This window comes from Pseudorca crassidens, chromosome 5 (genome assembly GCF_039906515.1).
Source record: "Pseudorca crassidens isolate mPseCra1 chromosome 5, mPseCra1.hap1, whole genome shotgun sequence".
NCBI lineage: Eukaryota > Metazoa > Chordata > Mammalia > Artiodactyla > Delphinidae > Pseudorca > Pseudorca crassidens.
In genome coordinates, this window is record NC_090300.1 from 134,335,798 (window position 1) to 134,361,640 (window position 25,843).

At 38.7% G+C, this 25,843-nt stretch overlaps 1 protein-coding gene across 9 annotated transcripts in view; it reads right to left on the reverse strand.

Annotated features, from left to right (window-relative positions):
* Positions 1–25,843, reverse strand: part of GRIK1 (glutamate ionotropic receptor kainate type subunit 1) — a 418,460-nt gene that overhangs the window by 127,795 nt on the left and 264,822 nt on the right. For all 9 annotated transcript variants that reach the window (XM_067739309.1, XM_067739308.1, XM_067739306.1 and 6 more), the window contains exons 3-4: positions 24,522–24,779; positions 14,197–14,378 (exon numbers count right to left, since the gene is read on the reverse strand). In XM_067739309.1, the coding sequence (XP_067595410.1) occupies positions 14,197–14,378; positions 24,522–24,779 (440 nt within the window). The remainder of the gene's footprint in view (positions 1–14,196; positions 14,379–24,521; positions 24,780–25,843) is intronic.

Here is a 25,843-nt window from a genome sequence, read left to right on the forward strand (position 1 = left end):
CTGACATATGTCACCCTCCAGAGATCTCACTCACCCTGACAAGTGACTACCATGATTATCAGTGCCAGACAAGCCATTTTTTTGTTTTTGTTTTGTTTTTCTGAATAAATACAATTGTCTGTTTTATGAATACTTCAAGGTATGTCATGACTTTCTTTTGATTACTAGAGACTTTAGGGTCAAAATTGTGGGTCCTCCATTAGCAACTACTCAGGAACATAGGGTATATATTCTATGTGCTAATGCCATTCAGCTTTATGTTTTTCTTTAACTTTTCCCTTGGTACCAACTCTGTCCCTTTCTTAAAAAATATTTATGACTTTTTTCAAATGTATTTTTCTAGGCTGCTTCAGTTCTTTGTATAATAAAGATATAACATGAATAAATTATCATGGTTGGGAGAAGCGGAATATTTTTTTTTCCATAAAGAGAGATGAAGAATTCAGATCTGATATAGCTGGGTTGGGTTAGGGTAACAAAAAGCCTCTAACAAAATACCATTCATAGTTAATCATATTCTATGTCCTTGCAGAATCAATGATAAGAACTCAAAAGTTCTTGTAGATGATGGTGGTTCATTTTACATGTCAACTTTACTGGGCCGAGGGGTGCCCAGATTAAACGTTATTTATGGATGTGTCTGTGAGGCTGTTTCCAGATGAAATAAGCTTTTGAGAGAGCAGATGACTCTTCCCAATATGGTGGGCATCATCCAATCCACTGAGAGCTTGATTAGAATAAAGAGGCAGAGGAAGAAGGAATTCACCCCTTTTCCTTCCTGCCTGACTGCCTAAGCTGGGACTTTGGCGTTCTCCTGCCCTTTGACTGAGATTTTCACCACTGACTCTTCTGATTTTCAAGCCTATAGTTTCAGACTGTAATTACACCACAGCATTTCTGGGTCTCTAGCTTGCAAATGGCAGACTGTGGGCCTTCTCAGCCTCCATAGTTAAGTGAATCAATTCTTCATAATAAATCTCTTCATATATATTTCCTATGGGTTCTGTTTCTCTGGAGAACCCTGGCTAATACAGAGAACAATACCAAAATACTGAAAGTCCTACATACTCTGCATACGTATGACATTCCTTTCTATCTAGATAACACAATCCTTAAACGAGTGAAGGGAAGAGAGGCTGACACCTACGTGAAGGCTTTCTCTGTATTATGCTATTATGGAAATGCCACAGACTATTCTATTGTTTCAGTGGCTAGAAAATAATTACTGTTTTCTTTCTTTTGTAGTCAAAATGAATCATCAGAAAGCAGAATAAAACTCATTGGCATCTTTACTCCTGTCCTGCCTCCTAGGTTCATCAGAACCATTTTTTTTTTTTAGATTCCAGATATATGTGTTAGCATATGGTATTTGTTTTTCTCCTTCTGACTTACTTCACTCTGTATGACAGACTCTAGGTCCATCCACCTCACTACAAATAACTCAGTTTTGAGAATGGACTTGAGGACACAGGGAGGGGGAAGGGGAAGCTGGGACGAAGTGAGAGAGTGGCATGGACATATATACACTATCAAATGTAAAATAGATAGCTAGTGGGGAGCAGCTGCATAGCACAGGGAGATCAGCTCGGTGCTTTGTGACCACCTAGAGGGGTGGGATAGGGAGGGTGGGAGGGAGACGCTAGAAGGAGGGGATATGGAGATATATGTATACATATAGCTGATTCACTTTGTTGTACAGCAGAAACTAACACACCATTGTAAAGCAATTATACTCTAATAAGCATGCTAAAAAAAAAAAAGAACTCATTGACAGTTGACTCTTGGAAGGACAACTCTAATGACCCCACTGTTATCAAGGTTCTCTGAAGCACTGTTGTTCATTAACTATCATGGCTCCACATTTGCCCAGCTGTTCTCTGGACTTTTACAATAGAACTCTCATGGCCTTGTTCACAGTAGTATTGATTCTTCCTGGTCGAGCTCTGTTGTTCTTTGCAAAGACGGTCTTTTGGATTTAGATGAGTAAATGTATCACATACAGCCTGAGCATCACAAAGACCATATTTTAGTTTGTCTTGAGAACCCTCGTCCAAGTCTAGATGAAGAGAGTTTGTGGAGTCTAATTCCTATGGTTGGTGAGAGAGTTGGTCTATAAGACACTTGGAAAGCCTCTGAGAAAAATCTTGCCATAACATGTCCTGGTATAAAGACGCCTATGTCACATTTCAACAGGATCATTTTCCTGAAGGCAATGCAGAGCTATGGAGACAGCAATTCTCCACAAACTCTCAGCATCCATTGCTAAAAGCAATTCATACATCACAAATAATTGGCATAATGCTGCTATCATCGTAGCAGAAACTTGAAATGGAACCTGGAGTGCTCCTAAGCATTTTTGAGGGATTCTTATAATATTTATAAGGGTTTTTATTACTGCATCTTTCCATTGAAAAATAGGTGTATTAGAAGTTTATATTGACTAACCTAAAGTGTATTGCTCCTTTTATAGCCTTCTCAGTATCAGGATAAATTCTAAACCATCAGACATGATTTCTAGTCAATAATTTCAAGTGAACAACTTCCAAATATGTGACATACAATGTGGCTAAAATAATGTTTTTACCTCAAGATAGAAATAAGTTATTTCAGCATAAAATAAATCTTCAGGAAACCAGTTGAATAATATCAAGTCTCAGAGAAGCAGTTTTAAGAAGAAAGTTTGAGCTCTAGGGTGTAGATTTTTCTCACCTGCCAACTGTGGTGCTTTAGGCTGCAACTGCACTATCCTCTGAGCAGAATGCTCCTTTGGCAACATAGTTTTTAATGGTTGTCACCAGTAGAATTAGCTAGGTAAATTAGGCCTTTAGATCAATCTTTATTGATGCAAAAAAAGACACTCGTACAACACTGAATGACTGTAACATATCTACAAAGGTAACAGTGGAGTGTATGGAAAAATAGCACTGGATGCCTGAAAACCCTGACATGTAGAAAACTACCCATATCCTTATGGAGTAGGATGAATAATGCCCCCTTAAAAATGTCCACATCCTAATTTCCAGAATCTGCTAATATGTTACTTTACATGGCAAAAGAATTTTGCAGATGTGAATAAGTTAAGGATCTTAGTTTATGGGAAATTACTCTGGATTATCCAGGTGAGCCCAGTGTAATCACAAGGGTTCTTATAAGATGGAAGCAGATGGTCAGAAGGCAGAGAGGTGATGTGAAGATGGAAACAGAGGGAATGAAAGGCAATGTGATATGGGACCACAAGCCAAGGAATGAGGACAGCTTCTAGAAGCTGGAAAAGACAAGGAATTAGATATTCCCTGAAACCTCCAGAAGGAAAATAGCCCCGTCAACAGCTTGATTTTAGACTTCTGACCTCCAGAATTGTAAAAGAGTAAATTTTTATTGTTTAAGCCACTACATTTGTGATAATTTGTTACAGCAGCAATATGAAACCAACACTCCACATTTGCTCATCTTTCTGGGATTATGGCCTATGAGATTGCACAATTTTGGTGTTTTGATATCAAGAGCATGTATCAAGAGGAAAAATGACTTGTTTGAAGTTGAAAACTTTCTAAATTTCCTTGTGCCCCTCCATTCATGTACATATACTAACCACATGCATGTACACAGATACAGCTACTCACAAAGAGTCTAGGGTTTTCCTTCCATTCGAAGATAGTGCTATGCCATTTACAAACCCAGGCCACTTTCCTAATGCCTCCAAGTGAAATCAAAGGAAAGCAAAGAGTATTCCACACAGTGTAGGTGAATGGAATAGCTGCACTATTTGAGAGTGTCTTTCAGTCTTAATTCCTTTATAAGCTTCTCTCCAGAGGTATGGTCAGAAGAAGAAGGGAAGCTGATACTAATAGATATTAATAAATGGAGTGGAGCCCAATGGGGTTTAGTTTAGCTTCAGAAGATAATCCTACTAGAAGAGCCACATGGCATCATCCAGGTGCACAGCAGAAGAGATTATGCTATTTAAGGAGTACAGTTTGCTGACAACAGAGCAGGAAAAAAAAGATTTCCCCTAGCAGAATGAAATAGGCAACGTGGCAAATAGGAGAGAGTGGAGCTTTTGAAGGATTACATGAACCCAAAGAATAAACTCTCTGCAATATCCAAGGGAAATTGGTGGAAATATGAGGTATAAGAAAGACTACAGTAGAAGAAAAGTTTTAACAGCAAAGAACTGAACGAATCTTGAAGTTGGAAATTTAACAGAGAATATGTTGCATACACTGTAATCTTTGTGCAATAAGCTTCTTTGGTAATGGTGGTAATAAAAACTATACCTCAAATTTGCCTGACGGTGACCTTTGGAGGGAGAGATTAGTCATGTAGTCACTAAATGGTGGTCTTGCTGGTCTCATGATATCTCTGTAGCACAATAAAGTTATCATAATTTTGGTCCTGTTTCTCAGATTTTTGGCTTTTTAGATGACTTTATTTTGTCAATTTATCTAGTAGCTATCAGGCTTAGAAAACAATTATTTTTATCAGTGTTTCTCAGTGCATTAGTATCTCCAAAGAACTCTTTGAAAACACCCATGACTGTACCCTATCCCTAAATATTCTGATTTATTTGGTCTAGCGTATGTTCTAAGCATTGGTATCTGTGACACCAAGACTCTCCAGGTGATACTTACATACAGCCAGAGCTGAGAACCACTGATTTATATTAACCAAACTCATATTTTAAAGGGATAATAATAATGATCAAAACTACTATTTGATGAGTGTTACAACATGTCCACTGCTGTAACAGGTTCTTTATCTACTATTGGGGAGGAAGTGTTATCCCCAGTTTATAGATGTGAGCATAGTTATAGTACTTGAACCCAGGTTTGATTTCAATCCTGGGCTCTTTGTGCTATATTTATAATAGGAGGTATATGTGGGAGGAAAGTCAGTAATTTGTACAAAGTCCTTCTGTACTTTGAGAACCCAAATAAAAACATATGGTTCTTTGGTGAGAGCAAAGTTAGAAGGACAGGAATTGGATCTTTATCTTAAGGAATGAATCCATCAAGCCAAGAGAGCTTGATAAGTTGCCCCTCTATTCTTGTTCAGAGAGCTGGCCTCCATTATAAAAGGTTGTACCATGGATGATGCTGCAGGTATTATGGGGAGCCTCACTCACTTTTCCTCCTTCTGTCAGGAATTCAGACCTACATAGCTCTTCTATTATAACATCTCTTTAGATATTAGAATTAATTAGATTCCAATTTTAAATCCCTTTAGTGATCTTTCAGGAAGAACTTTGGCCTCTTTAACGGGGTCAGCTTTCATGAAGAAAAGATAGTTTGGGACTTCCCTGGTGGCACAGTGGTTAGGAGTCAGCCTGCCAATACAGGGGACACGGGTTTGAGCCCTGGTCCGGGAGGATCCCACGTGCTGCAGAGCAACTGGGCGCCTGCGCCACGACTGCTGAGCCTGAGTGCTGCAGCTGCTGAGGCCGGCGCGCCTGAAGCCCGTGCTCCGCAATGGGAGGGGAGGGGCATCTCAGTGAGAGGTCCACGCACCACAGCGGAGACCCAACACCGCCAAAAATAAATAAATAAATAGATAAATAAATTTAAATCTTCAGAAAAGTAAAAAAAAAAAAAAAGAAGTACTGCTTTAAAAAAAAAAAAAAGGATAGTTTGTAAAAAAAATTGTAATGCAATTGTTAAAATTGTGTGATACACATAATAATAGATATTTTCGTGTGCTTGATGTTATAATGGCAGTGGACACAAGGTGCTTAGGGCTTTGCATGGCATGCTAAACAATGCGGGCTTATACTTAAGGCAATAAAGGGGTGGGGCGAGCACTCAGGAATTTCAAACTTGAGAGGTGTAAGATCAGATATTTTATTTAAAATGAACAGTTTTTGAGGTCACATGGAGGCTGGGTAGAGAAAAGGAGAGGGAGGGGACTTGTGACTGAGAGATCAATTGTTCTAGCACAGGAGGAAGATGATGAAAGTGATGGAGAAAAGGAGGTAGAATCTGAAACATATTTAGAAGGCAGAATCTACAGCATTTGGTAACTAATAAATAGGAAAGGTGAGGGAGAGCCAAGGAGATTCCCAGGTTTCTGGCTTGAGTAAGTGAATGGTATTTCTGGTTGGCGGGGGAAAGGATGAGTAGGAAGATGCAATATGTTAAGTCTGGCATGGAGATTTAATGACATCAGATGAGATCCTCATAAGGTTGTGAGACTTGGTAATTCAGACTGAAAGGAGGTTTGGGAACCACTATTGTGATATGATAGAGGAGGTGATGCAGTGATAGAGTTAGGATTGGGAAGCACTGTATCACTCTTGTAGTTCTGCCTAGATACCATATCACTGATAATACTGGCGATGCTAATCCATAACATGTGGAATACTTCATGCATCAGTGGTGGGCTGCTTAGTGCCTTATAGGCATTGTCACATTTAACATTTCTCAAAACAGCATGAGCTATGGGCTATGACATTCCTATTTTACAGATGCAGCAAAGAACATATAACTAAGTCCTCTACTAAATAACCTCATTCAATACATTGAAGTTTTTCACAGCACTTTATTCTCCCTTTACCTTGGCACAGTCTTTAGCACATAGAAAACAGCAAATACATGTCAACTGAATAAATGGTGACATTTAGATCTTACAGAATCATGCTTATAACAGAAAGTATGTGGCTAACAGTCACGGGGAAAGTAGGGTGGAGGGATATTTTTGGTAAAACCTTGCATCTATGAAGGGTTGAAGAAGCAGGTATGGTTAACATAATGAAGTGATTTTTAACCTGCTTCAGTCTTCAGCCTTCTTTAGGGAATCAGATAGAAGCTATGGATCTTTTCCCCTGAGAAAGTCACACCGAGGGGCACAGACATCCTCAAAATTTTGAATAGAGCTGAGGATCACTGATCCTGCTACAGGCTTAAGACATGCTTTTTGTTATACACATCTTCAAATTCCTTACATGATTCCTTTTAAATTACCCCCACCTTCCTTGCAAAGATAATTTCTCTTATTGCCTATTACAGCCAAATTTTGATGTAGCTGGAATTAAGCATTAGAGCATTTCTGAGGCACATATGTGATTTTTATTACCTCTCAATTTGGATTGAAACAAATCTAAGTCCTTTTCAAAATCTACTCATTGGAGGTTTTAGAGCATCCTCAAAAGGGCATCCTGTACACTAAGAATACAAACAAATTGCAAACCCTTTCAGTAAATTTTTGATTATTCATAGAGGTCAATTAATTCTTGTGTATATTAATAACATACTCACATCTATGAACCGCTCTTTATAATCCAAACAAACTATGTGCTCAGGAAATGTAAAGAGATTTTAATATCAGCCTGAGAGAAACATAATTAGAATAGGAATGTGTTGTCAAAAAAAATTATATATCTGCAAATTATCATCCAGTTAGTATAAACTGAGATTCAACATGATTACATTGTCAGGATTTATCCAAAGTAATGAACTTCTCATCAATTAAGTATCTCAAAGACTACCAAAGGACTCTAAAAAACCTTACAAAAGAATGAACTGCTTAATTATTTCCCCATTTCTTTGAAAGCTTACTAAGTACAAGGCAATGTGCAAGTTCTTTATGTCTAGATGCTAGTAAGAGGATTCTTGATTCCTTGTATGCATGGAAGCTCAGAGCTGGAGGGAAGCTTAGCAACAGTTAGAATCTAATCCAACAATCCTATTTTACAGGTGAGGTGACTGGGTCTCAGAAAAACAAACAGACTCGCTCAAAGTAGCATATTAAGACGGGCTAAGAAACTCAGATCAGAGGCACATTAGACCCTGCTTTGAAATTCCAGCCTTGCTATTGAGTGTATGCTCTGGAACCTCATTCTTCTCATCTGTAACATGGGATATTTTGAGGCAGTAAATAGATAACACTCCAGTCAAATACATAGCCTATTCTGGCACACAATGACTACCCAATAAATGGCATTTATTTTATCTTATTAGGGGAAGAGCAGAGTTTGCAACTGCATCTCCCAACTTTCAGTCTAAGACTCTAGTCACAGTCCCCTACTGCTTTAGAAATTAGCTTCATGGTCTCCAACCAGTAAATTGTCATTAGATAGCTAAACTCTCGTGACATGCAGTTTCAAGGTCTCTTTTTGCCTTAAGGTGGCAGAGATTTGGGGTTTTGTTGTTGTTTTCATTGTTGTATCTTTGTCACCTTCAATCAGTGCTCAACAAATATGTGTTGAATGAAAAAATGAATTTCTTTACTATGTCCACACCACATTCACTACTTGGCTTCAAGATAAACAACATTTCTTGAGAACTTGTGTAAACTAGAGATGATTGGATGTTTGAGAATCAAGGAAATAACACATCCAAGAAGTATGAAGCTTAACTAAAATGTGTTCCAGGTTCCATTACTTGGAGAATCAGTTGACTTCTTGGTGTACATAACAGTAACAGAATAGGATACTTTCTTTTCCTTTTAAATCCTGAGATAAGTTTCAAATCCCAGCTTAGCCACTTGCTGGCTCTGTGACTTTGGGCAAGTTACAAAATCTCTCTGAAATCTGTCAGTTTCTTGTATGCAGAATTTTCTCATAAAAATTAAATGAGTGATGCATTTCACTTGCTTAGCACAGTGCCTGGCACATAATAAGTGTTGAGTAAAATGTAGCCCTAAGGTCTTTGGCTTTTTTATGTGTTTATGATTAGAAATAACAGACTTGGGGATCTGACTTAGCTGGTGCAGGTCCCAAACACAGAATTGCAACCTTTTAGCACATCACAGCTGTACTGCTTGCCTTGATGTTTTCTGTCCTAAGAGATGAAGGCTGATGGTACTTCTGTCCTGTGAAAACATGAAATGAAACCCATCTAACTACCTCTGCTTGCCTTGGTCAGAGATGTTAGGCATAACTTATATGGGGACAAAAATCCATGCACAAAATTATTTGATTAATCAGCATTGCCATTGCACTTCTTAGCAGAGGGAAGCCAAGCGTTTAAGAAATACATTTTCTGCCTGGTCTTGTTTTTATGTTAATTGAAACAAAAGAAAAACAAACTAGAAACAAAAGCACACAAATGTTGACAGGAGAAAATGCAATATAATTCTACAAAATATTTTGGTACTAAAATGTTCTATGGAGGCTAATGGCTCAATTATAGCTTAATGCTCATTGCCACGAGTGTTGAAGGAGGAAAAACATCTCCCCTCTGATGCACTTGTTCATGTAAACAAGACAGCAGTTTTCCTGAGTCAGAAACAGTATGTTCATGCTCATCCACTGGCCACTCTCTAGCTCAGGGAATTGGCCCAGCCCTGAAACAGCTTCCCTGCTAGATGAAGCACCACTGAATCCCTTCCCTCCCTATCAGAGACACATTAGGTTTCACTATGCTTGAAGTAGTGACCTGCTTTCTCAATCCTATTACAGGATTTGAAAACGACTCTGCAGTTCTCCAAAGAGGCAAATTTATTTTCAGGAAGAAGAATCATTAGCTCAAATGCATTATAGTTCTTAATAATACAGAATTTCAGGGTTGAATGAAACCTTCCTTTTGAGGAAACTGAGGCACAGAGGGGTGACTTGTTCAAATGTGCTTGGAAGAGTTGAGAGTTCAGCATACTGAGTGGAGTGGAAGAAAGGTGATTTGGGAGATTACTGATTAAGAGCTTCTAAGCACAGTTCTTGCATCATTCATTTCATCTATTCATTCAACATAGATGTATTGGTCACTCGTTGTGTGTCAAATAATGTAATAGATGTTGGGGATTTGGGAGAACAAGACAAAGAAAGCTCCCATCCTCTTGGAGTTTACAGTATAGTAGGGGATAGAGATAACAAATGAATCAATGTCCTTAATTAATTATAGATTTTTATTAGGGTTACAGAGCAACTAAGTAGAGTGCAAGGTCATAAGGAATGAGAAAATAGTTTCTTCTCCTTTATCTCCCAAGAGTTAATCATGAAGGCTTAAGTGAGGCAGACTTTGGAAAAGAATGTTCCAGGTGTTGGCAACTGCAAGTGCAAAGGCCATAAAGTAGGGAAAGGAGGGCATGTTACATGACCAGGCAGAGTGCCCTTGAAATAGTGTATTGGAAGCTGGAGGCTGGCAGGGAGGCTGGAGGGGGCGGATGGGTCACATAATGCAGGCCACAGATTTTCTCATTAAAAGCATGCTCAGTAGATAAAATTAACACTGTCCCTGAGCTTCAATTTTCATTTCCAGAAAAAAAAAAAAGATAGTACTAATTATATCAATGATTATTATGTCAATTAAAGGAGATGGTTGCTTATCACCCAGCATGGCACTAGGCACATGTTAGGAATTCCCTACCTAGAGTCGTCCTACCTTGTGCCTCACCTTTATTTGTTTTGTTTTTGTTTCTTTGGCTGCACTGTGTGGCATGCAGGATCTTAGTTCCCCTGCAGTGGCAGCGCAGAGTCCTCACCACTGGACTGCCAGGGAATTCCCCTGTGCCTCAGCCTTAAATTCATCTTCCAGCAGCCACTCCCTTGGGAAAACCATACTCAGAGTGAAGGTGCAAGTGCGGTGGATGGTGAGCCATCAGTGGGAAGACAGAGGGACGTGGGGGGTGTGGGAGTGAGGAGGGGCTGGGGACCTGGGATTTCCACATTAAAGACAGGCTAAGGAGAGATCAGCATCCTCTAAAAGCAGCAGGATGCCTGCTGGGAGGTGATGCATGGACAGGGAGAGAAGAAGACATGCAGTGACCTGACGGGTCCCATGTGGGGGCTGTTGGTTTTTGGGGCCACTCTCAGACTGCAGAAATTCACGAAGACCATTTCTTGTTATAAGAGCCGTGCTCCCCTGTAGCCTAATCAAGTCTTGACATTTGAATTTCTAACTAATTTGGGGGAAATAAATTTTCAGATTCTCATCATATAGTACTTGTTAAATATGAATAGAAATAATCACTTTGCTGAAGTGATTATCATGCCCAAGAATAATTGTAGACTTTTCCCCAATTTTTACTTTTAGATAAATGTCAAATATCTTCTTTAAAGTGCATTTGATTTATTTTTTCTTAAGAATCATTAAAAAGTAGTAAAATATGATGAAGGTGCAGGGAAGTACAGGGAAATAATGGGAAATGTGCATGAGGAGAAAGATACGTTGACCTGGCAGAGAAAATTTTCTCAGCAGTGATTTTAGTCACCAAAGAAGTAAAAGCTATTAATACTAATTTCATCTAAAGGAGACCAGCAGCGAGTGGTTGTGTTTTCCCCAGACATTTCTGGAAGCCTAGTTCAGAATGGTTATCCATTATGAAATGGGGGCCCGTTATGGTAAAGTAGGCATTCAGGATCTGAGATCACAGGGCAGGCTGGCTATTCAGAGAATGACCTTGTATGAGGCACTTAACCTATCTGAGCTTCAGTTTTCTCAGCTCTGAAGTGAGAATACCAAATTTACTTCAGGATAAACTGAGATGACATACAGGGTGCGAGACACCATCTTTGGTACCTCAGTAAAAGATATAAGTCTCTTTCCTTCCTTTCTTTCTCTCAGGAGAAAGGGTGGTTGAGCAGTGGCTGGCAACAGGACCCTGAACTCCTGAACCCGCAGACTCCCTAGAGACACTCCGCAGACAGATTCAGGAAAGGTCTCTGAAAGAGTTTCTACATGTTGTTGTCCAGGACTAATGAAGCAAGTTAAAATGGAATCACACAGAGTACTAGTGTCTCATCTTGACTAGAATAGAAAGTCCTATGGTCTTCATTATAACTTTTCAAACCATAAGAGCCTCTTGGAAGTCCAAATGAAGCCCATTAAGCCAACCTGGATCCTTTACTGTGATTTCACAATGAGCAACAGTTCTTTCACATGCAGTAAGGTAAGGGTTTCATGCTGGTAGCTTTTAAAAAAGTTCTCCACCCCTCCCAATCTTTTCAGATCATGGGTCTAGAACAAAGAGAGGATGAACAGTCTTTGAGTCACTTCCCCCAAGCTTCACAGCCAATCGTACCATTCACGTGATTAGGAAAAGCAAACACAAGATAAGACATGGTAAGACAGGATGGAGAAAAATGTTTGTGCCAATGGCTTGTGCAAAGTGGAACTAATTCTACTTCTCTTTGCCCCTGCCAGACATTTCTTGAGAGGGCTTCTCTTAGATGATTTCCTGTGTCTTTTTGTTTTTTTTTTTTATTTCTAATTTTCCTTTGAATGATATAATCTCCATGCCACAAGGAAAGAACAACTTACATCAAAGGAATTTTATATCCACATTTATCAAAATACAGGAGAAACTCTAGCAGCCCCTGCCCATGGCCATCAGGCACTTCCCTTGCCTATTCCAAGCCTGCCCTTTGGGAGAGATATGACCAGTTATGTGAGCCAAGTGGATTTCTAACTAAGAGAATCCTCATCAGCAAATCATTCTCTTAAATGTAACAGAAGTCCCTAGATTCTGTTAAGAAAGACTCTTGGGAAGGGATACTTCTTGGCATTTTGAGGGCTATGCATAAAATCTGGGTGTTTTTCTCATTTCTGGCCCACACTCCATTACACACTTTAATGACTGTATTAAATTCTCAGATGAAGCCTTAAGATAAAGAGAAGCTGATGATATTTATTCACCTTTCAAGTTCTTTAGTTGCTGACATCACTGCAGCATGCTTGCTTTCTTTACTGAGAGGTACTTATAATATCTAAAGACTTGTTAATGCAACTATAGTCTAGAAGTAAGTAACATATAGTCTGCCTAACTGGAGAAGCAACGTGTCACTGTGGAGAAAGCATCAGATGGGATAAAGGAGGTTCAGTGCCCGTTCCTGGCTGTGTCGCTCTGGGAAAGTTATTTTATCTCCTATAAAGTGAGAGGATTAGCCTTGATGACGTCTACGATTGTTTGCAACCACAATTTAAAATATGTTCTATGACTCAGTGGCTTCTGAGAAATGCCCTTCCAGTGTGAGATATAGCACTAGAGAGTCAGGCTGGATGACTGAGCCCAGAGAGCTCTTCTAAGTGACTCAGAAACCCACAGTTCTGCATTTGTATGGAGGGGTTGGTCTACTTGTGAAATTAGTGCCCATTACCAGTCAACCCAACAGTACACCCCAGACATTTTAAACTAGGGAGTGTAATAACACCTTGTGTCATTTTGGGTAAGAACATTGCCTCATGCCACAGTAACCACTTAAATATAGGGAGGCACCCATTAGGCCAAGTAAATATAACCTGGCTATTTTATTCCTACTTTCCCCAAAATTCAATCCCCTGATTTTTTATTAGTGCTTCTATTTTAAACATCTGGCTTGCCTCTCCCATTGTCTCTGTTTATGCTAGAGTTTCTCAGCCTCAGGACTATTGGCATTTTAGGCTATGTAGTTCTTTGTTGTGGGGTGGGGGGGGGGATCCTGTGTCTTATAGGATGTTTAGCAGCACCTCTAACTGCTAGCTGTCAGTAAAATGCCACCATCCCCAATATGACACCAGAAATGTCTCTGGACGTTGACAGAAGTTTCCGAGGGGGTGAAATCACGCTGGGTTGAGAACCACGAGTCTAGGTTTAATCTTTTTTAAAATTTATTTTTAATCTATTTTTTATTTTGATTCTGAGTTTTCTTTCTTAGACATAAGACCAGTGCTATATCCTGAAGTGCCCAGAAAGTATTAACACTGTTGTTATCATTCTTAATGTTATTAAGATCTTTCATTTATATAAGATTTCACAATTTATTGTTTCCACCCACATTACCCGTGGAGATTAATGCATGGCAGCTCATTGTCTGTAATAAATTAGAAGAGAGAAGCATCTTTTGCATGACTCTCTCCATGCCCCTTTTTCACTGTGCTTGGAATCTTGCATGTTTGACAAAAGAGGTCTTGCCATGAGGAAGATGTATTTAGGACAAGTAAGGCATTGTGTAAATGAAATCTAGCTTGTTTTTTTCAAAGGACATAAAAGAGGAGATGATTAATCAACTTGAAATGATACTCTTCTCCTCTCAATCTCTGCTGGCAGGATCTATATATCTCCGAGTATGTACACAGGACCACACATCTACAACTACATACGAACAGGTGGCTTCAAAGAGGTCTGAGCCCTATGACTCTTTAAAAGGTTTCTGAAATCTGCAATCTTCAGCCTAAAGTGGACTGCTGGCATTTTATCATGCTGCACTAAGTGAAAGCAGATGGCATGTCTGAGAAAGATAAACGAACTCATCTCCCAATATTTTCACCTCCTTCTTACCCCTCTTACCTGCTTAAGGATTTCAGCGGCTGTTTCATGTGAACAATCAAATATCACATAGAACTCCTTGCCTTTCTTCATCTCCTTGAGTAAAGGCTTGGCATCTTTATTCCCAGAGGGCAGCTGGCGGATTTTGATTTTAATGTTATATCTGGAGGGAGCTTTGATGAGCTCTTGCAGACGAATGAGACCTAGAAAATGACATTCAATCATGCAACAAACTGTTCTGTCCAAAGTATGTTTATTGCCATTTATAGGCAAACTCATATAATTCCCAAAATGTATCAAGACGCCATCTACCTAAAGGTTACATTATTGACTTCTCATTTGTCATTCCTCTTTCTATGAAATTCCTCTTTCTGTATGGATTATACTGTATTTTCCTTTTGTGGGTATGTGTGGCTGGAAGCACAATTTTCCCAAGAGGATTCTGAATTTTTTAGAATGCAACTGTCCTCTCCAGCTTTCACCACAAATCTTTAACAAATCAAGTCAATACTGTAAAACTTTTGTAAACAAAAAGTTGCTTGAAGTTTCCAAAGATGCTTTTTGAAATGGATAACACCCATTCACTTTAGAACACTAGAATTTCTTGGGGTTATAAACCTCTGTAAACCTTTCAGCAAGTTTTTATATATAACATACTGTTTACCAGCTAATTGGTTGACTGTTCTATATAATCTTCCAGTTCCTGCCATATAAGCTATTTATAAATGGCTTATTGTATTTTCTTTCTAATATAATTGAACATCGTATGGGAAAATACTTTCTTGATTTAAAAGAAAAGACGATAGAATTTTAAAAGATTATGATAATAAGGGCAGAAACAAATTCTTTAAAAATACACCATTGGTAATTGTAGGAAAGTGTATACAGCCAACTAACTTGATGAAGAGTGTTTAATTCACCACAAATATGAATCCACCGAACTGCACCATTTTTTTAATAGAAGTGCTTTAATAGGGCAAGACCAATAGCTATAAGAAGCCTCCATCTTATTTCCCCTAATATTAACTGGTGTTCGCTACACTGCATGATGTTGGCTCTTACTCAAGGACGACCATTGGAAAATTGAATATTTTTTATTACACAGTCTGTGCCTTCAGGATGTGTCAGCTTCAAGTAATCAATAGGAAATATTAAGCTTTGTCACTATTCAGATAGAAATTGTGGCATGCACTGTGCAAGACACAGCATAGATGCCAGCTACTTCTGGACTTGATGCACTTTTTTAATTTTCTTGTTTTATTTATTTAGTTATTTGTTTTCCCTAGAAGCTACATTTTTGTGTCTAAGATGTTATAAGATTCCTCTGTACCTTGGGTAGGTGTGGTCCTGAAGTACAGTAAATTTGTAAGCTACTCTTCAGAGTCAAGTGGACCAGGGCAAGGAAGGAAGGAGTTGTAGAACTGTATCAAGATTTAGTGCTCATTATCTTTTTTAAAAAAATTGTATTTATTTTATTTTTGGCTACACTGGGTCTTTGTTGCTGCATGTGGGCTTTTCTCTAGTTGAGGTGAGCGGGGGATACTCTTCATTGCGGTGCGTGGGCTTCTCATTGCGGTGGCTTCTCTTGTTGCAGAGCACGGGCTCTAGGCGTGCGGGCTCCAGGCGTGCAGGCTCTAGAGCGCAGGCTCAGTAGTTGTGGTGCACGGGCTTAGTTGCACCGCGGCATGTGGGATCTTCCCGGACTAGGGCTTGAACCCGTGTCCCCTGCATTGGCAGGTGGATTCTTAACCACTGCACCACCAGGGAAGCCCTCATTATCCTTTTTAATTTCTTTAACATAAAAATAGAAATTGTTAGAATGATAGACTTCCTGGGTTCTTGATTCTTTTCAAATCAACCAATGTGACTGAAGGCTCCCAAGCACCAGTGAGTCACTTGTCCTCTTACTTCCAGAATCACTTGTCCTGAGCAACTGATGAGTCCTAATGGAAGAAAACTGAGCACATGGATTTGTGTATTTGTTAATCCTAACAATAACCCTATGAAGCAAGGGTTATCATCTTCATAATTTCAAGTAAGAAAACCAAGGCTTGGAGCAATTAAGTAACTTACTCAGGGTTACAAAGATAGGAGGAGCTATGGATTCAAATTGCTTGTGAGTCTAGCACTCAGTCTTTCCATGTCACCATCATGCCTTACAAATACAAATTGTTGGTGCTTGAAGGACCAGATATAGCTTTGGATTATTTGATAAGAGAGGTAAAGAGTAGAAAGAGGTACCCATTCTCCTTTCTTCTTTACTCCAGGCTGCTTGTGAGTCTCTCTTGTTTTTATTGTTTGTTTATTTGTTTGTTTGTTTGTTTCCTATCACCTTCCTGCTTTGCAATCACTTCCTTTTTTTTTTTTTTTTTGAGCATGACCACAAGGGAGATCAACATGGCCTTTAAATAAAATGGGAAAAATATTTAAGAAGTACATTTCATATGCTGCAATGAACTGCTCTTTTGTTCTTTGCTAAATGGAATGTCAATCTTGAAGTTCATTTTCCTATCATGATGACTTAGATGCATGTTAATGGCGTTGAATATATTCTCTCCCTTCATTCATTCATTTTTACAGGAAAACATTTTCTGGATGTTCACTCCATGCCAAGTCCCATCCATGTTAAGGGCTGGAAATATAACATGAACACATCTTGCTTTAAGGCCCACACAGCCCACAGAAGGAGTTCATCCCATCGAATCTTGTATTATGTATGGGGCATCACTTATTACTTAATTTGATAAACTATGACCTGAGGCTGACGGGGGCTGGAGCAACTTGCTCAAGGTTGTGTAAGGCTATCATGTGGCAGATCCAGGGTTTAAAGCTAGTTCCACCTCTGACTCCCCAAGCTAGGGCTCTTTCATCAAATCAGTGGCTCCTCCTGACTTTGAGATTTAAGATCAACTAACTAACTGGCTGAATAACTAACTAACTATATAAATAACTATTGGATAAATAGAGCAAAAAATTTAAAAAATTTGGACCAGCATAAAACATTCAGCCTTTATTTGGCAAATGAAGCTGTTAATAAACAGGTTCCCTCCTCAAAAAAAGTAACTGTGAGCTTTCACAATTGTTTCACAAAAGAAATTTATTTTAATACCAATAGAGGAGAAAGGGGAACTCAATACAAAAGATTAGTTTTTAATTGGACTAAATTTACCTTTCAGAAAAACTCACTACTAAGCCCTAGTTTTCTCTTTTTGTCCATATGCAGGTGAACTGGCCTCAGGAAAGGAGAAGATCAGCAGATTTAAAGGTTACAGACCCAAGATGTAGGAAGAACAAAGAGCAAGAAACAGGGATTTTTACATTTCTCTTTCGAAGTAATTGTTTGCTTAAAAGAAGCCTTGCTGCCTTCGTTAGCAAACATCACACAATTTACAATTAGAAAGGCTTTTTAGTCCACAGGAGACAAAATTTAGAGAAAGCTTTCCCTTTTATTTGCATTTTACAGCAATCCAGCAATCCATTACACTTCACTGTAAAAAGTTAAAACTTGTCTTTAAACAAGTCGTTACTTCAGGGAAAGAAAATTGATATAGGCACAATTCCTCACTTTGCTAATGACCCTCCTGTGTGTGGATGCCAGCCCTGCCAGAGTGACCCAGTGCTTCTAGGATGGGACTCCAATTGCAGAGAATGGTAAGGGTGCGTGCAAACCTGGCAATGGTGATGGATTTTCTAGTCCATTGCAGGAGAGACACTTTAAAAATGAAATGCAGAAAAGGAGATAACTAAACAAACCGAATAGAGAGACATTCTACAGTAAAACTGGTATGGACTCTTCAAAAATATCAAGGTCATGAAAGACAAGGGAAGGCCAGACTGTTTTAGACCAAAGGAGACTAAAACGACCTGACAGCTAAATGCAGTGAGTGATCCTGGATTAAAAAAAAAAACTGCAATTGGGACAATTAGGGAAACTAGAATATCGCATATATCTATATAGACATTAATATTGATATAGATGTTAAAAACTGTATCCGTGTTAAGTTTTCTGTGTTTAATAACTGTCGTGTGGTTATAAAAAGGAAGGTCCTTGTTCTTAAGAAATATACGCTAATGTATTTAGAGGTAAAATGGTCATGCTGTCTGTCACTTACTTTCAAATCGACAATACTACTACTTGTTGTTGCTGTTGTTATATTGAGAGAAGCATAGAGCATTAAAGCAAATGTGATCAAATGATGACAACTGCTGAACTTAGATGCAGGATGTACAGAAGTTCATTGTACCTTTCTTGCCATTTTTCTGTAAGTTCAAATCTTTCTTAATAAAAAGACAAAATATGAGCCTCCTGCATCCACTCCCACCTCTAGTAATGCAATTGGAAATTGCACCTTTGGTTTGAAAAGTGCTTGAGAGCAAGGAGTCTGTTTATTTCACATGAGTTTGATCTGGGCTCTGCATGTAGAGATAACATTCAAAAGTGCTCAAATTCTAAACTCTTTCTTTGGCCATCTATCTACTCTGCACACTCAGATATGACACAGAAAAGTGCTGATCTGTATGCACGTACACTCTGGGAACAGGTGGAGCATATGGAGGAGAAAAAACGAACATGCTATTTCCAGTAGCTGTTTAAAATTTTCCCTGTCTTCTCCTTAAATAATAATAAACTTTGCTATTTGGATTGCCCCTTTTTATGAAGTATCCTGCATGTCTTATAAATAGCTCAGTAAACCTCAGAATATACCTCTGAGGTGGTTAGGTGTCAGTGCTGTTTTACAGTAAGGAAAGTGAGGCACAGTGAGGTTAATTGTTTGGATTGGCCTTGAAAATGAGTTACAGAAGCCAGAAATTGGAAGAGACCTTAAAGGTCAAGCCCCTACTTGATGCATGAATTCCCGCTACACAGCTGCTGCTGAACACCTCTTGGTTCGAGAAATTCTCTACCTCACTTTTTGCAACTCAATCCATTTCTGGACAGTCTTAGTTATATTTAATGAGCAGCAGTTCAAAAGAAAAGTACCTACGTTTTCTTGAGTCTTAGTCCAATGTCCTTTTCATTGTACCACAACAGTGGATTTGATGTCATAAAAATGAATGTAATAAACCATTGGGACCCAAAGATAAGATCGCACATTTTAAATGTTAATTTCATCTTCATTTGAACTTGGAAACATGCAAAATGGCATTTCACAAACCTGTTGGTATATTAATGTATCCAAATCTAATAGGATTCTTAATACCCTCCAGAGGGGAGGAAAAAATCAGAACTGAGAAAAGGAGATGGGTAAGTGAGTGAATTACCTGCGGAAATACAGCACTTATAAGTGCAGATCTCCATACATACGATTTTTCAAAAGTGCATCAAAAAAGGCTAAAGACCTCCCAAAAGAAAAATTGTGTTCCTTGATCACAAAGAACCTCATAGAAGAATCTAGTCAAAATATTTGAGATTAACTATGCATTTAGCTCTATCAGTATGTTTTGGTCCTAAATTCTGGCCAATATCAATGGTAGCTAAAAATAATAAACCACCATGAAATATCTAAAAATTGATTTCCTGAGCAGAACTCTGAAAATTTGATAGGGTTCTGGTCAGGGGACTGGAGTGGGTAAATACGAAGGGTAAAAAAGAGTAAGGGCAGAAGAAAGGGAACTATAATATATTATCTTGTTGGTGCTGAATGCCAAGGACTTTCCATTCTCCAACTATTTCAGGTGGAATTTTGGGAGGGCATGTGGTAGAGTGTTTTGGCTAGCATGAGTCATCATAACAACACAGAGGTGTGAATTGTGATTGCTAAGATGAAATGATTCACTTATTCTTTTACTTGGCACTGATTATTTACATTTTGGCTTAATCACCCATGTCAAAATGTTTAATTTTCTTCAAGTCTAAATTTTAGGGCTCGTCAAGATTCTTGGTTCTGAACAATATATTCTTTCTATTTTCTATGGGGAAATGAAGGAAAATATAATAAGCATAACAAATCTAAGTCACTATTTAAATATAGCCCAAAGAGTAGCTATTGCACTTATTTACAGGGTGGTTGAGCATATTAAATGAGTTAATTATATAAAATAACTATAACAATGCATGGCAATCAGTCAGCACTTCAAGAATTTAGTTATTGTGATTTTTGTGGTTGTCATTTTTCTTGGGTTTTCTTTCTGGATTTAACGTTTCTTTCAATTACTGACGTTTTTATGTATATTAATCTTATCTCAAATGAATCCTCATTGTAAAGCTTTGAAACTATGTTTTAAGTAAGTGACAGATAATAGTTCTTTATGGCAGGTTGCATTTTATAAATCTCATGGCTCTGGTGTGTTGAGAAAAATGATTTAAGGCAACCATGGATGAAAAAATCCCTCTTAAGTACTATGTGTTATGAACACATCTGGCTGCAGCTCACTTCTCTGATGGCCTCATCTAGTCCCATGTATATGCTGAGGACCCTCAATTTTGTATCCCCAGCCTACACCACATTCCTGAACTCTAGAGTCATATATTAACTGCCTACTCATTGCCTCTTTTTGGATGTCTAGTAGACATTGCAAAATCAAACTTAACATATTCATGACTGAACTCCTGATAGCCTTATTTCTCCAAACTATGTCCATTTATCCATTTCCCCATCTCAGGCAATGGCAACTCCATCTTTTGGCTCAGGCCAAAAAGCTTAGGGTCATCTTTGACTCCTCTATTTTTCTCACTCAGCCTCCACCCCTCAGAGAATTATTCCAGCTCAACATCAAAATATTTCCAGAATCTGACCATTTCTTACTCCTCTGTTGCTATCACCTTCATCTCTTGCCTTGATTTCTCTAGTAGCCTCCAATTTTATGCTTCCCTCTCTATGACATTTTATTAATACAAGGGCCAGAGTGATCTTTTTATGGTATAAATCTGATCATGTCACTCCTCTTCTGAAAACTCTCCAATGTCTTCCCATTTCATGAGGAACAAAAGCTCTTCCAATAATCTACAAAGCCCTCCATGATCATGAAGACCCTCCTCTCTGACCCCACCACCCTTCCCCTCTCAGTCTGATCCAACCACACTGGCTTCCTTGTTTGTTGTAAATAAAGGTTTATTGGAACACAACATACCTGTTCATTTATATTTTGCCTGTGGCTGTGTTCTTGCTACCTCAGCAGAGTGGGATAGTTGTGATCAAGACACTATGGCCCATGAAGCTTAAGCTATATAGTATGTAACCCTTTTGAGAGAAAAGCTTCCTGGTCCCTGTCCTACAAAATCAGCTATGGGTACATTTCACTAAGATTAGCCTTGAGAAAGCAGAAACTGTTGAATATTCTCCACACTGCATTTGGTGCTCAGCTTCTCAGCTCTTTTTGAAGTGTGTGAAGGGATAGAAGCCAGGCTTCCACCAGGGGTCTAAAGAAGCGGAGGGGATGAGCAATGAGCAGTGATTTCGCATTGCCTAGGGTCACCTCTGAATGAGGGAGTCAGAGAGAAGTAGATGACTGATGGGAAGAATATCCAGGCACCAGAGAGAGAGATGTGAGGCAAAACTCCCTCCGGGGGCTTCTCTGGTGGCGCAGTGGTTTAGAGTCCGTCTGCCGATGCAGGGGACACGGGTTTGTGCCCCGGTCCGGGAAGATCCCACATACCGCGGAGCGGCTTGGCCTGTGAGCCATGGCCGCTGAGCCTGCGCGTCCGGAGCCTGTGCTCCGCGACGGGAGAGGCCACAACAGTGAGAGGCCCGCGTACGGCAAAAACAAACAAACAAAAATAACAAACAAACAGCAACAAAAACAAAACTCCCTCCGACAGTTCTCTAGGGTCTTTCTACATTTGCTCTTCCAGAGGACAGAATTCTGCCTGCTAGTATTTAGTGATTTGGATTTTGTCCTTAGAGACACGCACAGTGCTCCCATTGACTTCAATGGGAGTCACGGACCATTTGGTCCCTTAGACATCTGTGCTGGCTTCAGGTTATTTCACAAACTCCTAAACAAATCCCAGTAAAGTGCTCTTTAATGGGTAGTTGATTCTGGTGTAAGAGCAGGTGCTGAGCACACCTAAGTCCTTTTTTTTCCTTCAGGTTTAGTAAGTTTTCTTTTTATGACTTGATAATTACTGCAACCAAAACCCTGAGTCAAGCAGTATTAAACCCACTCATAGTAAAAAGATGTCTTCTTCTATTGATCTCAGTTGACCTGTTTACTCTCTGGGTTCCAATTTAATGTCTCAATTGATTATTCATTTACATTTTTAATGCCTTTGGGAGTAAAATCATTTTAACATGAATCGTCTCTAACTTAATGGGCAAAATACAGACTCATTTGGATTGTCAATTTCAGCAAGTATATATTGAGCAACTGAGTTCAGGTGAACTTAACAAGGATGAAAGGAGATTTCAGTTTCTTGTAAAAGGTAATAGAAATGATAGTTTGAATTTCCTCTTATGCAAAATGGCTGTCAACTATGGGTACTCACTTAAAATCAAAAGGGTGGTTAGGACATCAACTTTTATGTTATCCTTTTGCAAATTATAATTTTTCTAAATACAATTATGCTCACACCTTTAGTTGAACTCTTTCTTAAATTAAATCCAGATGCCTCAATATTATTCATTGATTTGTTTTCCTTTTAGATGGCCTGGCATTGCTGGAAATGGTAGAAATAGTGAGAGGAAATTATGCTATAGAGTGTACTACATAATGAGAAATAGTATTATTTTATTAACTCGTGGAATTCTCTATTTACAAAGGTAGACAACATGGAAGGCCTTACCATAACTATATATAATATCTATATCTTAAGGCTCTTTAAATATACTTATGGAGTTCCTTTGATAACATATTTTCTTCCTTCACAGCAAGCAAGTGCAGCTCTAAAAATACGACTATCCTTCCCAGTAGGACTGTTTTGAATATAATATTTATAAATTATATATACAATCACCTACCTTCACTTCTTTCTCAAATGAGATGAGATATAAGAAAATACATAAATGTATAATTCCAATCACAATAGTCACTTTTACCTGACAGTTTAAAATGGAAGCAGGATTTAGTGCCAAATAGAGGAGGCTCACTATTCATCCTCTGAGGAACAGTAAATGCTAGTGCTTGGTGGAAAGGAGTGAAAAAAATGAAATACTATTAAAAAAGTTCAAAAGTGCTTTGCTTTGTTAATTTTCACTGATAATTTTATTAGTCTTATTACCAAATGTGTAGATTAAGGAAAGGAGCTAATTTCAATTCTTGAAGAAAAAATATTCAGAAAGTAAACAGTACTGTGTTAGGTAGCAGATTATAAAAATAAAAAGATAAAATTCCAACTTTTTGGAATTCCTAGTCTCAAAAACATTTAAGCAGATAATTGAAGCATGTGATATAATGCTTATATTTACACCCTGTTACTAATTCCTAATGTCGTCTCAGTGAGCTTTAAAAAGAAATGATATTTGGGCGTGATCATGGAGAATGAGAGAGCTTATCACCTTGGGGGTTATGTGGAGGATTATCCAAAGTTAGGGACCAGCCTCAGAAAGAAAGAGTAGGGATGGACTTGGGGGTATTTAAGAAGTGATGTAACAGTACAAGGATGTAGAGCAGCTGGTGCCTGGGTTAATGGAGATGAAAATGATTAGATGGTGAAGAGCTTTAAATTAGAATTGGACTTTCCTATGTGGACAATGAAGAGTCACTGGAAGAATTTAGCTGAATAAAAGGGATCTGGAACTCCAACAAACCTCAAAATGTAAACAGGAGACAAAGGGGGAAGGCGCCAGTGAGAGAAACTTCAAATGGGAGAGAGTCAGAGAAATGTCTAGTGAGGCGCTGAGCACCCCATGTCTGTCCTTCATCCTAAAATAAGCAGACAGAACAAAGCAAGCTTCACTAAGGGCTCATTACTGGGGTTCATAGTCCTTTTTGCATGAAATGGTCAGATTTTATTGATACAACCTCTAACATTATTCCTCTGTATGTACTTTAGAAACTTTTCAAGGCATTAATGCAGCTACTTATTGAATTGGAATCATACTTCATGGTCAATTTCAAACTTTCTCTGCATTATTTAAGAATGGAGTCGTGGTCAGTCTTAACAGAGTTGGATACATTAAATTACATCTTTAATATTCAGATTGGATTACAACATATATTAATAAGGTGATATTTCTTTTAAAAAAGTGCCTTAAGTTTGATGATGAATGGGTCATCAGAAAGGGTCAACTCACCAAAAGGAAAAGGAATTAGCTACACATGGCATTTCCCAATTAGAAAACTCAATTAGCTTCATATAAAATAACATGTTCATGCACTCTGCCTGATGAGTCAAGACCTGTAGCAAATTCTGGTTCCCTTTTTCCAGACCAGACATGGCCATGTGAGGGCTTGTGTGAGTCCCATACCTGTGCTGTCTTCATACACCACAGTCACTGTTTTCCAGTTGTAGTAGAGGACCAGATCCAGGACCGCTCTGCTGATAGCTGCATAATCTGGGTAGAGGTTGACGTAAAACAGGTCTTTGTTGTCCACTGAAGGGTGTTTCCAGCGAGTCTGTACATGTGGAACTTCGAGAGCATTGCAAATAGACTGCACAGCACTGACAGAGGAGCTATGGGAAGGGCCAAAGAGAGCAGCCACACCAAGAGCCAGCTGGTCACATGCTGATGTCCACAGACAAGGAGGGGGTGGAGAGGGAAAGCAGGGAAGAGGGGAGAGAAAGAGAGAGTTCTGTGAATTTAATCTTCCCTTTCATGGTTCCTCCTTATTTTCGCTATTGGAAACTATTATCCACTCTCCATCTGTATGCTGAGGAAATATGCTTCATCCAGCTTCCAATATTCCTGAGATACTAAATATTAGAGATGTAAATGGAGAAATGATTAGCAACACATCACAAGGCCAATTCCCTGCAAACAAAAATGAGCTGTTGGTCTCACTTCATTACTTTTTTTTTTCTTTTTAATTTGATCATGCCACGCGGCATGTGGGATCTTAGTTCCCCAACTAGGGATCGAACCCCCAGCCCCTGCATTGGAAGCATTGAGTCTTAACCACTGGACTGCCGGGGAAGTCCTCATTTCATTACTTTTAATCAGATGGAGTCTAAATCTCTTGCTTGGTGTGGTGTTACCCAGAAGCACTCAGAGCTATTCTTTAAGCCATTTGCCAAGTGAATGTCATATAAATCAAGTTCTGTCATCTGGCAATGTGGCAATGAAGGTATTAATGGGTCAGAGAATTCAGAAGACTCTCTGGGTGGCTGCAGAGTACTTTAGTTCCAGTCCTTCCCAAAACTCAGAAAGGAGGTCCAGGATATTGAAAAATTGCTAAAGAATGTTAAGTGATACTGATAGCTAATTAATTATAGAATAATAGATTAGCATAGCTTAAAGGGATCTTAGAAGACATTTTCTCCAACCCACTAATGTCATAGGCAATGAAGTGAGTCAGGGCCACTGAACAGTGGCAGAACTGACCAGAGCCCAGGGACCCAGCTCAAGGACAGGCTTCTTTCTATTTCAATATCAGCCAACATGTACACAAAAATTAATTTTTAACATTTATTTATTTTTTGCATTATAAGATTATATACACACATTGAGATAATTTAGAATATTGAAAAGTATAAGGAAGAAAAAAGGCTCTGAAATTCCATCACTGGGATATCTATTCATAGTTTGGTGTTCTAATTTATTAAAAAATTGAACACGATATAGATACAGTT